The sequence below is a fragment of the Gopherus evgoodei genome, chromosome 10, assembly GCF_007399415.2.
Source record: "Gopherus evgoodei ecotype Sinaloan lineage chromosome 10, rGopEvg1_v1.p, whole genome shotgun sequence".
NCBI classification, from domain to species: Eukaryota; Metazoa; Chordata; order Testudines; family Testudinidae; genus Gopherus; species Gopherus evgoodei.
In genome coordinates, this window is record NC_044331.1 from 72,890,056 (window position 1) to 72,905,818 (window position 15,763).

Below are 15,763 nucleotides of genomic sequence, written 5' to 3' on the forward strand. Positions count from 1 at the left end.
CATCATAGAATGAAGTTCCCAGATCCAGCTTAATCCTACAAATCCACAAATCTCTGGGGCACCCTCACGGGTGATGCTGGGTAGGGTCAAGGCATGCATCCCTTCACACATCAATGTAGAGTCTGAGAGCAGCATGCTGGGGTATTTTTGTCCATCCTGGTGACATGGCTAAAAAGCATGCAATGCTGCTTTTGAATGCCATGAGTGATTGGAGGAAGGCCAGATCTCTGCAAGATTATAGATTTAGATACCTAATGTTACACACCCAATTTTTGAAGAATGTAGCCTTCACCTTTAATTAGCACTTTATATCTTCAAAGCACTGTGCAAGCACTGCTGTACAACACTACAAAAAAGGCCCTGAACCTGCACTTGAATCACCCCCACGGGTCTCATCACAGGATTGGGGCCAACAATTAGTAAGCAATTTTAAATGCTTTGACATTTGTCAGTGTCACTGTGCAAAGTTTCACAAGGCTCCAAAAGTTCCTTTGGGGTCCTTTTTAACATTTAAAGCAGCAATCCCTTTTCAGGATGCAGTTATTTGGAGGATTAATATCAATACACTGCTGTAATGATACTCTGCACTTTGATAGTACCTTCTGGCCAAATATATGGTACTTATATGAAAAAGCAGAGAACAGAGCTTTGGCTTTTTTAATTCCCACAGATGCTTACTTTTAAGGGAGTGCACTCTACAACATTTACGTAAGCTACACAATCAGTGTTTCAATCTGACTAGTAGTGAATGCTGACACAAAGCAAGCCCTTCACCAAGGAGACAGAATATTAGGCACCAGCTAAGGGTAGGGTTGTCAACTCTGACTGAAGCTGTTCCAGGAGATTCCCCCACACCCAACATGACATAATATCATTTGCTTAAAATCTCCTAGATTGCTTTCAGTAATCACTGGGAGATCAATGCTGATTCCAGGAGACTCCAGGCCAATCCCGGAGGGCTGGTAACCCTAGCTAAGGGGCAGCCTTTATGCTGCACCACGTCAGGGTCACCAACTGCATTGCAAACGCCAGCTAACACATGGGGAAACTGAGGCAGGGTAGCTATAGAATTAAACCCAGCAGCGCTGGCTCCCTGCTATGCTCAGTAACCACTGCCCCATGCTCCCTCTCTAACCCCGTATCATTCCCTCAAATTGTCTCTGCGGCGCTGGAGTGGTTTGCCAGGCGAGACCCACCCCAGCCTAGTCTGTTTCCGGCAGACCCCCTTGCTAATAAAGTTTCTTGCATGTTGAAATTGCCGTAAAGCATTTGCTTACTGCCGTGAAAGCGGCCGCTAACAGAGCAGAGTCCTTAGTAACGGGCCGCAGCGAGCGGCCTGAGCCTCCCTAGCGACGATCCAGCATGGCCGAGGACGGGGCTCTGGGTGACCAGCGCCGGGCCGCGGAGGTGGTCCAGGCGCTGGGCCGGCACCTGAGCGGCCTGCAGGAGCCCGGCCGGGATACGCGGCTGCGGGCTCTGCGGGCCATCCGGGCCGAGGTGCAGGAGCGGCCGCTCTCGGCCCCGGTGCTGCAGGAAGTCTTCGCCAAGCAGCTGCTGCGGCCGCTGGTGCGGTGCCTGGTGGGGGATCCGGCCGAGCGCTGCCGGGAGCTGGCCGTCCAGCTCACCTGCCACGGCCTGAGCCACGGCGCCCGGCCCGCTGAGGCCCTGCCCTGCTTGCTGCCGGCCCTGGCCCAGCGCCTCTGCCCGCCGCACGGGCAATCGCACGAGCCCTGCGAGGAGCTGCGCCTGGCCCTGATCCAGCTCCTGAGCCTCCTGCTGGAGCTCTGCGAGGCCGCCCTGGCCCCCTACCTGCCCGAGATCATCCGCATCCTGCAGGCCACCCTCCTCGACCCCTACCCCGAGGTCAAGCGTGAAAGCTGCAGGTGTGCGGCCGCCAGCGCCAGGGCTATGCCAGGTGGGGCCTGGGGAAGGGAGCCAGTGGGGCTGGAGTGGCCTGAGAGCTGCAGGTGCACAGGGTCCTGTGCCCGGGTCTGGCGAGGGGTTAGTGGCTGAGGAGGAGAGAGATGGTGGAGGAAGCCAGGGAGGATGAGGGATCTGCAGGAGCATTATTAGTGGCCCTGAGGATGAAAAGGGTGAATTGGGGTTGGAACTCAGGATGCCAGCACCTGGCTGAAGGAGTTGCCGGTATGTGAACAGTGCTGCTCTGGCCATCCTAACAGGGGATGTGGGAGTATAGGGCAGGATAGAAAGAATGGAATCAGAATTATAGGGAACAAGCTGTAGCAGGAGGAGGGTGCTGGGATGGTCATGGGACTGGGATGACAGTAGAAGAGATGCAAATGTGTTGTTATCCGAGCCTAACACACTATGCCAAATGAGACCATGTATATACATAAACATAGTGATATAAATCAGATCCATGTCCAGAAGGTGCTACATAAATGCAGGGTGATGTTTGCATAAGGTCTGCTGTATGCATACATATGAAGATAGAGCTGAGCTTTCTCTCTTTCTCCTCTAATAGAACACTTCCATATGCAGTCAGAATTTTTGATAAAACCCTTAATGCAAACGGTTTCACACCAGCACTTCCGAGTCCGTGTTGCTGTGATTCAGGCCACAGGAACGGTGATACAGTTTGGCAATGGAAAGTCTGTAGATGATGTTCTCTCTCATCTGGCCCAGCGACTTTTTGATGAGATTCCTCAGGTAACTCTACTTTCTTTTGTCTAGATTTTGCCCCTGCCTTCATTAACATATTTCTAGGGATAAAAATAATGTAATAAAATATCTGTTCACTTCTTAACACCAGCTAAATTGTGTTCATAGCTTCATTAAGATTTTTGGCTTCAGCTGAATATAAGTATTTGTATATTAATGTATAAAGTTGACCAAGTAAAAATTAGCCAGCAAGGAGGGATCCTCAAAAATGAGGGAGAGTGGCACGTTCTTGTGAATAAAGCTGTAATACTCAACTTCTGGGGGGAGGATGTGCGGTCTAGTATCAGAAATTCTGGATTGTGTTCCAGTCTGTACTACTCCTAGCTACATAACTTTGAAGAAGTCACTTAGGGCCAGATTTTTATGGGAGTTAGGTGCCTAAATATTTCTAAATATCTAGTCCTTTAGCTCTTTTGTCCCTCAGTAATATGTGTATAATTGAAGAGAACTCTTTTTGTTTTGTTTTATGAAGGTCTTTCCGGGGCGGACAAAAATCTTTGTAATATCAAAGGGATTTGCAATAATCCTTCAGCACAGTAGTATTTAGCAGATAGAATATTTGAAGACCATGTAAACCAGAAAATCTAAAGTGTTTGTTGACAGAGTTGAGTGATAGCATTTATGTTCTCCCTGCACTCTTAGGGCTTGATCCAGCAAGGAACTGAGCACTCCAGCAAAACACATATGAAAATGTTTAAGCATATGGTTGGTTCCATTGACTTATAATAGGATTATTCATATACATAAATTTAAGCACACCTTTAAGTACCATATATATTCGTTCATTAGCCTGTTCATTTATAAGCCAACCCCCCAAAATGGATAGGTAAAAATAGCAAAAAACTGTGTGACCTTTTCATAAGCCGACCCTATATTTCAGGGGTTGGAAAACTTTGGCTCCCAGCCCATCAGGGTAAGCTGCTGGCAGGTCAGGACATTTTGTTTACTTGGAGCATCTGCAATCATGGAGCCCCTCAGCTCCCTGTGGAATGGTGAACCGGGGACACAGGATGCTGAGGGACTCCATGCCTGCAAACGTTCCAAGTAAACAAAACAATAATGTATTAGATATTCAATTTGATGATTCCATAGAGTTTAAAATCATCAAATTTTGGTGTCGACCCGTTTATAAGCCGACCTCCGCTCTTTGATGCATCACTTTTTTACCAAAAACATTCAGCTTAATGCACGAGTATATACGGTTCTTGCTGGATTGGGCAATCTAGCAGGACTGAGTGCCTATGAAGAATGTTATCTCAGGATGGGGGAACCCAAGCATTTTAGGTTAAATGGAGTTTTATAAAATCTAGATTTTACCATATCTACATCGCATGTGTTAGGCTTTGAGAGCCTTGTTTAAAATGTGCTGTATAAATGAAGAATATTATTTTTTAAAATATTTTTTATTAGTAGAGGGTGCCATATTTTTTACCTGATTTCATTATGTACTCCCTCTAAGAACTATTGTAATTTAGAATGAGTCGGACTTTATCTAACATTTATATGGAAATAATGTATGGCCTTGTCTGTGCTGCAACTTTCTTGCTCAGGGGTGTGAAAAAACACCTCGCTGAGCGCTGCAAGTTTCAGTGCCGTAAAGTGGCCACAGCAGCACTTTAACATCGCTACTGAAGACATACCCTATGTTGGGGCTGTACTTCAGGGAATGATGAGCTAAGATAATGATGATCAGGACGTGTAGACAGGAAATGTCAGCAGTCTACTACCATAGTTTGCCTGATTTTTTTTTCTTTTCCTCAAAGCTTACTTGTCTTGTATGAAAGTTCATTATTTGTGTTTTTATTGTTTTTGTAAATACATTTGATAGATGGCTCTTCTAGACACTTTGCTAAAGTTTACTCCAAGGTTTTTGTTTTCAGAGTTCTTCCCTTCAAGTTATGGGACTGTAGTAAAATTTGCAGTGTGTTGTTTTTCTCACCTTCCTAGGTTCGGCAAGCTGTTACAAGTGTTGTTGGAGAATGGCTATTGCACCTGCGGGATAGATATTCTTACTTTCACAAGTTGATTCCTTTATTACTCAGCAGCTTTACTGACGAAATGCCTGAGAACAAGTAAGCAGAACAAAGGATCCAGTTTTTATAGATAATTTGTATTAAAGTACTTCTACGCTCAGGTAGGAGTTCTGGAAAATGTCCTGCTCTTCTATTTAGCTGATTTGCTTATTTCTATACACAACTCTTCAGTAATTTTTTTTGTTAGTGCTGCATTCATATAAATGTGATTATCAAAAGGGTAGAGGCAGTTGTATTCTTCTCAAAACAAAAGGGTTTTTTCCCCCCAGCTAGTTGAGATCCACACTGTTTATTTCTGTAGAACTTAAACTTAATTTAAAAGAAAAAAAACTTCTAGCCTTTACAGTTGCATAAATGTATCTGAAGTTAGTGTTTGTCCCAGTGTATTCAAATAAGTCTTCCAGTTGAGTGTAGAGGGGCTTCTAGTTTTCCATCAGTCTCATTTAAAAATGCTTTTGTTCTGTATGTCTGTAAAGATGGTGGTTCAAACACTTTGGTTTTACACTTTAGGCAACTGGCTGTGAGTTATTGGAAGAGGATAGGCTTGCAGTGGGAAAAAGAGAATGAAGAAGACCTTAAGGATAAGCTTGACTTTTATTCAGCACCAACTCATTATCCTGAAGGAGGTGAGTACTGTAGAAAAGCATTCAGGATGAAAATAACTAGCTCAAGAAGCTCTTCTTCAGTATCTATGTATGCATAAAAGATATTAAGAAAAGGCAGTTGAAGCAGTCGTTGTTTACTGGGCTGATCTTGTGAGGTGCTGAATGAATGCCCTCAGCTCCCACTAAGTTAAATGGGAGCTGAAGGCACTCAGAGCTAAGCTCTATGTATGTATTTGCTTAAGGGTACAATTTTCAGAAGCTGTTCAGCATTGGTTTCAAATAGAGCATAATTTCAATGGTGAAACTCCCATTGACTTCAATGAAAGCAGAGTTAAGTCTGCACTGAGTACATTAGAAAATCCCATTTTAATGAACTTAACCACAAACTTTACATAAATCTTACTTGCAGATATAAAGATTGTACAGAATTGTGTGCAAGTGCACAGACAGGCTTCACAAGTTTTCTGCAGAAGATATTTTTCCTTTCCCCCCAGTAAGAAACATGTTTCTCCATGAAAAAAATACCCTAGATATCAGCCTGAATTAAAAAATAAACCGTACCAAACCACATGACTTTGTATTTGGTTAGCGTTCATAGGTTATGCAGACTTTAATAAAGAAACTTCAACAATTTCTTCTTCATTCTGTATTGATACAGAACTCATTTTTGTCAGTGTGTTGTGTTTCATTGTAGTGTATGTCTTTGCAACATGCTATTCGTATCTCTTAAAATTAAAATATCATGGTCTAGCAAGCTATCACATCTAATGAAAACTAGACCATTAAATTATAGGCTCAAGTACACATACTTGTGCTAGCTCTGTGAGAGTTAGCGTGAACATAAATAGCAGTGTTGTGATAGCATAGGTAATGGCAATGAAGGCATGGCTGAGCTGTGCCAAGTATGAACCCGCTAGTTTCAGGTGAGATTATACTCAGTACATCTCAGCCTGGACTCTGCTGCTGCTGCTGCTGCTACCCATCTTACTGCAACTACACTGGTATTTATACTTATGCTAGCTCTCATCAAACTAGTGCAAGTACATATACATGAGCCGGGGGAATCACATCCTTAGCTTGTAGTACGGACATAACTATGTAGCATCTGTGAAAACAAAAACCACTATGGGCTATTGTTCAATAATGTGGATGATTTGGACAACTGAATACTTTTGTAGCATGGATGCAATCTTTCTACCACTGCCCTAAGCTGTGATATTAAAATGACTCCTGGATGCCAAGTCTGTGTAAAGAAGTTTATCTGGTTTACTGAATATACTTTCTTGGTTTGAATTTTATGGTTTGAGCTAGATATGAGGTCAACATGAAGTAGTTTTCAGACTTATCAGTCTGTTTGACAAGTACCTCAACCACTGCTGAACAGTAGCTTTCAGATATAATGGGGTTTGCCATTCATCACATAGCCAGCTCCCCTAGGGTAACAACTAAAATTAGTGCAAGAGGAGGAAAGAAAATGCAACAAAGACCAGGTCTGGTGTATTGGAGCATTTCCAATAATCTTATTCTTGCATGATTCTCCAAACAGGAGTGTCCATGATGACTAGTCATTAGATGTTATTTCAGTTAACATCTATGAAAATATAAGTTGGATCTTATTCACTAAATAAAAGGTACTTCCCTCTCTCTGTAGAAGAGGGTTCAGAGAGGCACTTAATCCAGCCTTGGGAATTCCTGTTCCTCATCTGCATTTCTGTCTTCTGCTCTCGAACCTTTTCTAATGCTATTCATCTGTTCAGACTTGCATCTTCGTTCTAATTAGTTAGCATAATCACTGCCTTAATCAGCCACAGGGATCTCTTTACCCTTTCCTCAGTCTCCAGAATTTTGGATCCGTCATCTTCCCGAGGTAGAGGAGGAGGAATCATTGAGACTATTTCAGAAGTATTATACATTGCTAGTACCTTTACTCTAACCCCTGCAGTCATTGGCAGAACGTGCCCATACTCACAAAAAGAAGAGGCAGTATCTGAAAATGAGAATATATAAGTAAACTGTACTGTTAACCTTAAAATAAACAAAACCCAGAATATATTTTCACTAGTAAGGAGATTTACATGCTTGCAAAATGTGGTTGGGGAATATCTACACTTCAGAAAAATTTAGGATTAAAGTCCGACGATGAAGCCAAAATTATTCTTGGCAATCTAGTGGTCAGAATGCACAACAGCTTGGGCTGATGGCTAGAATTAATTCATAAATAAATATAGACATTTCCATCTTCTCCTAAAACAGTGTTATCTTAGACGCAGTTTCAACATCTGTTAATATTGTCCTATAATATAGGAGCCATTTTCATGTTTTTTTAAAAAACAGAGCCCATCCACTAGTTGCAGTTCAGTGAATGTAGAAGTAGTGCTGCTCCTCCTCAGTCAGAGCCATATGATTAGATGTCCATCCACAGTATTGCAGCTCTGTTGCAAAATTCAGATTTATTGAATGGCATCGTTTCAGGTTTTCCTGTACCCCAGGAGTCATATTTTTCCACCTGAGTCAAAGCCTGTTCTTTTGTTATCATAAATAAAAGTAGATGATGAGGGATATAGCCATATAAGTCTAAATTGTGATATCTTTACGCACGTTTGGTTATATTTTACCCTGAAAATAGTCCTATTGGCCTCAGTGGGATTTCAAATAAAATAGCCTCTCTCACACAGAGTATAAATTATCACAGTCTGGCCCAAAATAATTGAAGAGGGTGGGGTCTGACTCATTATCATTTGCAATCGTTGCACATTGAAAAAGGGATGAAACAATATTGCAGTCCCCTCCACTCAGCAATAATATGGGACTGGATAGCTGGGCATGGATCACTTGGTTATTGTCGTGTTCATTTTCCCCTGAAGCATCTGGCATTGGCTTCTGTCAGAAGACAGGATACTGGGCTAGATGGACAGACCCAATATGGCCATTCTTATATTTATGTTAAGCTGTTTTTAAGGCAGAAATCATGTGGGGAGAGGGAGAAGAGATGAAAAGGGCAGGTGGGGGAGTGAGAGACCCTGAAACATTTAAGTCCTTCCTGAACAGTAAGACTGAGACACAGCATTCATGGGATAGCATGAAGCACAAATATTTAATGAGGGAAAAGCTTGCTTCAAAATTTTATTAAACTTGTAAGCAGATGTAAAGTCAGCCAGCAGAAGGGGAGAAAATGGAAGCAGTTAAGGGAAACTACTGTACCTGCTCTATTTTCCAAGGAAAACTAGATGTGCAGTAAAGGCTAACCACTTCTTTGCACCCTATTATTTATAGGTAGCTTGGGCATGAAACTTGTTTCCTGTCTTAGGTTTGTAAAGTTAATGTTTAAAACTATGCATATGGATGTTGGTGAGAGAGAGGGTTAAAGTGAGTAATTTATTGATTTGTACACTCAGATTTAACAGAACAAAACGCTCTTATGGTGTGAAAGAACAAGATCATGCCTGACTTGTCCCTACCTGCCAGTCATGTCACAGAATCCCCAGCAGCAAAATCCTTTTGATGACAGTGGGTTCCGGAGTTCTTTCTCTTTTGAAATTATATTTTTGTTAAAATTGTTTTACTTGGTAATGCTTGAATGAAAGGGGAAGCACTCCATAATGGTAACTGACTTGACAGATCTGCTTAGCCTTCAAGGCAGTCAAGTTGATCTGTTATTCTTTTTATTTTTTCTTTCTGTGATGTAAGTTATATTAGCTTTAGGACATGTAAATGGTAAAGAATGCTTTTGCTTCGTCTAGTGATAAGAGAAATATTTGTCGTGTCACAGGCTGTTCATATTAATAGATGGTCAGCCTCATGAATTTTTATATAATTGCCCATCACTCATATTTTTCCTTTGTAAAGATAATGATAGGTTTTTTAAAATATCTGCTATGAAGGTTCAGGGAAAATTTTGCCCTTTTCATGAATGTTGTGGTAGGTATTGTGAATGTAAAAGAGCACTCTAAAGCAATCTTAGTAGTTGTGATATAATGCTGCTGTTTGTTACCCATATTAAAATTAGGGTAGGAGAAAGTTCGATAATAAAAACAAGAATAACAGAAACTAGTATGACTTCTCCTAATTGATCCTAAAACATTTTAACTTACCTTTGGAAAGGAAATACTTTATCCTCATTGTTATAAGTAGTTATTTGTGGTATGGTATTGCCTGAGGCCACAGCTGAGACAAGAGCCCTATTGTGTTAGGATCTTTACAAACACATAGAAAGGTTACAATATAAATAGACAAGATATACAAAAGGTGGGTGAAAGGATGTGTTATACCCTTTGACAAAAGGGGAACTGAGACACAGAAAGTAAGTGACCTGTCTCAGGTCACATAAGCAGTCTGCAACTTCCTCACAATTCTGAATGAAGGAGCTGCCACTAGCATGAAAGGTGATCATACCTCTGAAAGGGTACTTCCATTGGTAATAAAAGCAAATTCTTGCTCAGTGAATTTTGTCCTTGAGTTTCCATGCAGAGGCCATTGCCTACTTTGCATTACAGCGCATCGTGCTCGGCATCCTATTGAATAACTGTGGGTACTTTTTTATCCAATGGTTCATGAATCAGAAAAGAAACTATAACCATGACAGCCCATCCTGCCTATTATCGCTTGGTTTGCAAAAGCCTGATGAGTCTGACTAATTCTCCTCTTGCTTGCTCTCTTATTAAAGGCCTTAGTTGAATTTTGTATGGGCCTTGAGTTTTTGGAGTTATTATATGTTATCTCAGAATATAGTAAAAAATGTCCTCCAGAACTAAAATGAATAGTATTCATCGGCTTCTGTTTTATTTTTTTCTCCTCTGCCTTCTCTTTAACACTGGATTCCCAAATTTCTTTTCCTGAAAACTTATTTAAGTGAAAGCAAGGCTATTAAATTTTCCTTCAAAAGCATTAAAACATACTAAGGTTTTTTATCCTATAGTTAAGCTCAACAAGGTAACTCTGGAATGGGTCCCTGTATACTACTCAGCTCTTCTGATACATTTATAGTTTTCACTTGAAGAATCTAGGAATTCCCTGAGAAAAAGAAGTTGCTATTCTGGGAAGCATTACAGCCTCTGGAGACCTCACAGAATCTGCACCAGACTCTTGAACCAGATCAGACTTTGCTACAAATGTTATTATCCCAGATTACTGTTTTTAGGAAATAATCTCCTCCTACACTACTTGCAACATCTTCACAAGTATCTTATATTCTAGAATGGGTGGCAACACATCTTTAAAATGCCAAGATCAGTGAAGATGCACCTTCAAAAATTGGTACTAAGAGCAGGTCACCATTCAATATTGGCACCATCTACATTACTGGTCCTGTTTCCAGGGCCACCTTTGGTGTCCTCGTCAGTGTTGTATTTACCTACACCATCTTCAGATAAGGCGCAAATTCAGGCATCTCCTATGAATTAATCCATATAATCAGAGATATGTGTTATAGTATAGCATCCCATGAGTGAGATTGATGGGGAAACAGCAAAGCTGATCAGTTTTGGTGTTCCTACCATGAAAGATAAAACATACCACAAGAGGGAACCTTGGCGCAATGTATTAGTTACAATAACATTTTCGTTAGTATTTAATTGCATCATTTTTTGAACATGTTTCTAGTGGAATTTATTTTAATGGAATTGATCATTGGTAGAAAAGTGAGCTACTTCATGAGCCAGTCTTTGCTACAGAGCTGAATGAGACTCTTCTGATCACAATAAAAGTGTTTCACAATGTTGGGAAAACCGCACCCCTCCTCCCTATACAGCCCAGTTGCATCAGTTTTTTTTTAGTTCATCTTGCTTGCTAAAGTTCTGCATTTAAGTCTGCAATGAAAAGATTAATAGATAATTGCAGAGCATTCTGAGGAAATTATCTGGTAATTTTGTACTTCAGTCCTGAGAAGCTAATAATTACTTTAAGATTCCTTCCTGCCATTTACTTTTACTGCCAAATTGCATCTGATAGTGTCTCTCTAGCTATGCATGTTAAAAGAGAAAAGGATGATTTACCACTGAGTCTTACGTATGTCTTGAAATAAGATTAGGAATTAGTGGTGTCTTGTTGCAAGGTTTGTATTTAGCTATGTATCTATACCATATTTTTTATATTTCAGTTTCTGGTATTTTAAATTCCTTTTTATTCTTTGTGATTATGTTTTAACACTTGCCTCTATTTGCTTCCTTTTCAAAACATATTTTAAAAAGAATTCCATGATAATGAGTGATTCATTGTATATCTATATTTCAACATCTAGAACTCCTTATTTTCCATTATGGGCTATAATGCATTTCCCTTAATCACCCTTTTGTACTTGCAAGCTAATGAACCTGACACCTCAGCCTTATTGTGCTTTGATCTCATGATGACAGATACTGCAGGTGGGGGGGAGGGAGCGAAGACTGCCTTAATATTCAATGCCATCTTAACAACTGAATGGCTTTCCATTGAGCGACCATTGCCTTGGGATACAGGTGCAAACAGTTTATAGTGAAGGGAAAAAATTCTTTGACAGCAGGTAGCTACAAGGATTAAATGTCTGCATTTGAACATCTGAAATGAAGGAACTATTGAAAAAGAATGGTCAGAATCCTTTTAAAAAAACCTTCTGCCTCAGGTCAAATAGAATGCCACTCCATATTTGTTTTCTCAAGCAGATTTCTTCGTTTGACCTCTGCTATTCATTGTCAATTCTTATAATCCCAAGTGCTCTCTTCCATACACAAAAGAAGCAATAATCAAACAGTGTCTTATGTTTTAAATAATTTTATTTTAAATCAGTACTTCATAGGCATTTTTAATAAACTTTTTTTACCTTGTGTCAGATTTCAATCTTTTTTTTTATACCCAGTGCTGTTTGCCTATGATCATACCTGCGTGTGTGTGTGTGTGTGTATGTATGTGTATGTATATTTATATATATATATATTGTAGCCATACAAGCGGATGGGAGGAAATGTCCTGAGACAATAGAAGAATTTATTTTAGGGAGTTTAGACATGATTACGATGACAGTAATATGAAGTACAAGGAGGCACACTCGCCAATTCCTGCTCTGTTCTGACACCCTGAAAATAATATTTTTTTCTTTTTTTGAAACCTGTATATAATGTTTCTCATGCTATTTCAAATACTTCTGATTGCTGCTTGCTGTCTCAGATTGTGTCTGAGCCGTTGACACCCCCCCAGCTTGTTTTGAAAAAGTCCATCTTTTCTTTTTTGTTTGTTTGTTTGTTTGTTTGCTTCCATTGATTTTTAAAATCAGACCTCTCTGTCTCTGGTATTATAACAGTAAAAAAGGAGATGATCTTTTTGTGTCATATGCTTTGAGATTGGCTAAAATGCATTTGCCATGTTGAGTGGTGAGCAAGGTCGGCTCCAGGCACCAGCTTAGCAAGCAGGCGCTTGGGGCGGAACATTCAGGTATTCGGCGGCAATTCAGCGGAGGGTCCCTTGCTCCCGCTCGGAGCGAAGGACCTCCTGCTGAATTGCCACAGATCGCGATCGTGGCCTTTTTTTTTGGCTGCTTAGGGCTGCAAAACTCCTGGAGCCGGCCCTGGTGGTAGCTTCTTATTTTCCTTCCTCTCTCCTTTTATAATTTTTTTTTTTAAATAAAGCATGTAACGTAAATACCAACTTTGAGCTCTACTAATGAAAATTGCTATGTAACACCTCGGTGGTATTAATATTACTTATTAAATAACTACTTTTTCAAAGTGTAAAATGGAGTTTTTAATTGCACAATACTACTAAAGTCAATGGCACTCTCACAGATAAAGCCACATGCAGTGCTATGAATCGTCTACTTCACACAGAAGCAATGAAGACATTACTTTTGTTATGAATCAACACCATTAACCTTTTCTAAAATTTTCTGCAAAACATTTGTAGTGCTTTTCCTGAACTTTCCTTCTGTGTTGTGTTTTGTTTTGTTTTTTTCCTTCTTCTTCTTCTAGTGGTTCGACCAGAACTGGGATGTCGGGAGCTTGTCACAAGAAACCTCTCCAAAATTCTTCCAGGTCTCTGTCATGATATAACAGACTGGGTTGAAGGCACCAGAATAAAAGCATCTCAACTTCTGTTTATACTGTTGCTACATGCAGAGGATCACATTACACAGCATATGGAGCTACTACTAAGAACTTTGTACCGAGTATGCTTAGATGAAGAGAATAATGTGGTTAGAAATGTAAGTTTGACTTTTTAGATATCTACAATACCCTAGAAACCCAATCTTAAATAGTCTTGAGTGTGTCCTGTATGGGGCTACTTCCTTCAGTTCCCACTGCAGTCCAGGGGAGGAAGAGGGAAGTGCTCAGGATTGGGTCCATATGGCTAAAATTAAACTTTGAATGAACTGAAAATAAATTTTAAAATATCATTTTACTTAACATGTTGGGAAAAGTCCCCATCCTGTAATTGGGCTCAAAGGAGCATTCGGCACTCAAACAATTAACAACGTGAGTGAACTGGGCCTATAATTTCTCTCTCCTCTCATTTCTTTTAAGGGTCCTATACTGATGCGTTGCTCACTCTTCCCACAGGATATAAAATAATGTTAGAATTGCCACTTGTTAATAGAGCTTTGAATCTCATTTCTCTTTTACAAAATGTTTCAAAGAAATATTGTTATGGGAAAAGATGATGCTAGTGATTCTGTTGAACTCAGTGAGAGTTTTGCCAGAGTACAGATGCATGATCAAGACCCACACTCATTTTAAATGTTTTTAGGGAGGCTGTTAAACATTTTTGTAGATTTTATGTGTATTTATTAAAATAAATTTTAATTTTGTATGATTCGTGTGAAAACCAAAACTGAGACTATTCAAATAGTTTTCACCTCTTATGCCAACAAGTGAAGCATTAACAGCCTCTTAAAAATCATAAGCAGCAGATTTAAGTGTAAATGCCTTGGGGCAACAAATTCCATTTTAAAAATATGTGCAGTTCATGCCCTTTCTAGTTAATTTCACTTGTTATCTCTCAGTGCCTAAGCTAACTGTAACATTAAGGTATGTTTATTTCGTATGATAGCCATCAGTGTTCAGATACATCAGTTATATAAGTAAATGCTTCCTTCCCACTGTTGTGTTTAGACAAGAAATAGAACACTTTTTCTAATAGATTTATCTAAGCCAGTGCCTGAAAATACAGTTCTTATTGATTTTTATCAACAGGCAAAATTTTCCTAGATTAACAGTCATGGCTGCATTTACAAAATAATTAAAACAAATTTTTCTAAGGGTATAAAAGACAGATTTTTTAAATAATTTTAAGAACTAAATCTCGTTCCTGTTTATTTCTTTTTACTGCTGCGGGAACACATGAAAAATAAGCTGCAACAAAAAGTTCCATTGCCAATTTCCAGTTTTTGTTACTTTCACATATACTGACAGCAGTTAGTCCAGGCAATGTCAACAAAGGTTGGTTTTCCAAATCAAGCTTCTATATGGGTTGGTGCTATGACTGAAGCCAAATGGAGTCTGGATCCAATTTCTTATCCTCTCTCTGCACCCTCTGCATTCCTTCTCTTCTCATAGGCTGCACCCTCCTCGCATATACCAGATTTTAGATCTCTTCACACCCATTCTCCCTGATTCTACTCCACATCTCTAGTCCTGAGCCATACCACTTTAGGCTGAAGTTGAGTCTGTTCTCACAAGCTAAGCAGAGGTGCACCTGATCAGTACTTGGAGGAAGAAAAACTCAGAATGCTGTAGGAAGCAGTACTGGTGATTCAATTAGGGGCATTCTCTGCCCTGTGAGTCATCACTGAACCAATGCCCGAGCATTGAGTTAGGGGATTCTAAGGGTATGTCTACACTGCAGTTAAACATCTATGGTTGGCCTGTGTCAACTGACTCGGGATCAGGCTGCGGGGCTGTTCAATTGCTGTGTACATGTTCAGGCTTGTGCTGGAGCCTGGGCCCTGGGACTCCTCTGCATGCCAGAGAGGGATACATAGTACTTGGCAGCCCTGCTAGCTACAAGAATGAAAGATTGAAAGCAGCAGGCTCTTCCTGTATGGAGTACACAATGCTATCAGTAGGCTGCCTTGTATGCTTGACTCCTCTGCATGCCAGAGAGGGATACAAAGGTGCTTCTCTAAAACACAGTTTTGAGAAGAGTGTGAATGCAACAAAAAATGGATTACTTTTTTGAGTTTTGTTTTATATATAATATGTATATAAATGAGGATGGGGGTATGTGCCTCAGACCAGTTTTCACAGGGGTGGGGGCAACCCTGAACCAGGAAATCTGGGACATTTAGTCACCCTAAGTTAAAGATCTATTACAACTTTCTCATGAAAGTTTGAGTCTGATGCTGAGAAGGGTGCTTGCATGCCTTGTTATGAGATTTCTGAACACATGTCAAGAAAATTTTTTCATGCATGCAGTCATTACTGAGTGAGGGGAAAGGCCTATAAACCAATTGCCAAAGTATTTTAAAAAAAGCTGGAATCA

At 40.2% G+C, this 15,763-nt stretch overlaps 1 protein-coding gene across 2 annotated transcripts in view; it reads left to right on the forward strand.

Moving 5' to 3' along the window:
* Positions 1–1,220: 1,220 nt before the first annotated feature.
* DNAAF5 (dynein axonemal assembly factor 5) overlaps positions 1,221–15,763 on the forward strand; it is a 46,119-nt gene continuing 31,576 nt past the window's right edge. Inside the window, exons 1-5 of one of the 2 annotated variants that reach the window (XM_030578095.1) lie at positions 1,221–1,915; positions 2,486–2,670; positions 4,630–4,754; positions 5,226–5,341; positions 13,255–13,487. In XM_030578095.1, the coding sequence (XP_030433955.1) occupies positions 1,363–1,915; positions 2,486–2,670; positions 4,630–4,754; positions 5,226–5,341; positions 13,255–13,487 (1,212 nt within the window). In that variant the 5' untranslated portion in view covers positions 1,221–1,362. The remainder of the gene's footprint in view (positions 1,916–2,485; positions 2,671–4,629; positions 4,755–5,225; positions 5,342–13,254; positions 13,488–15,763) is intronic. The other variant, XM_030578094.1, reaches the window with a different exon arrangement.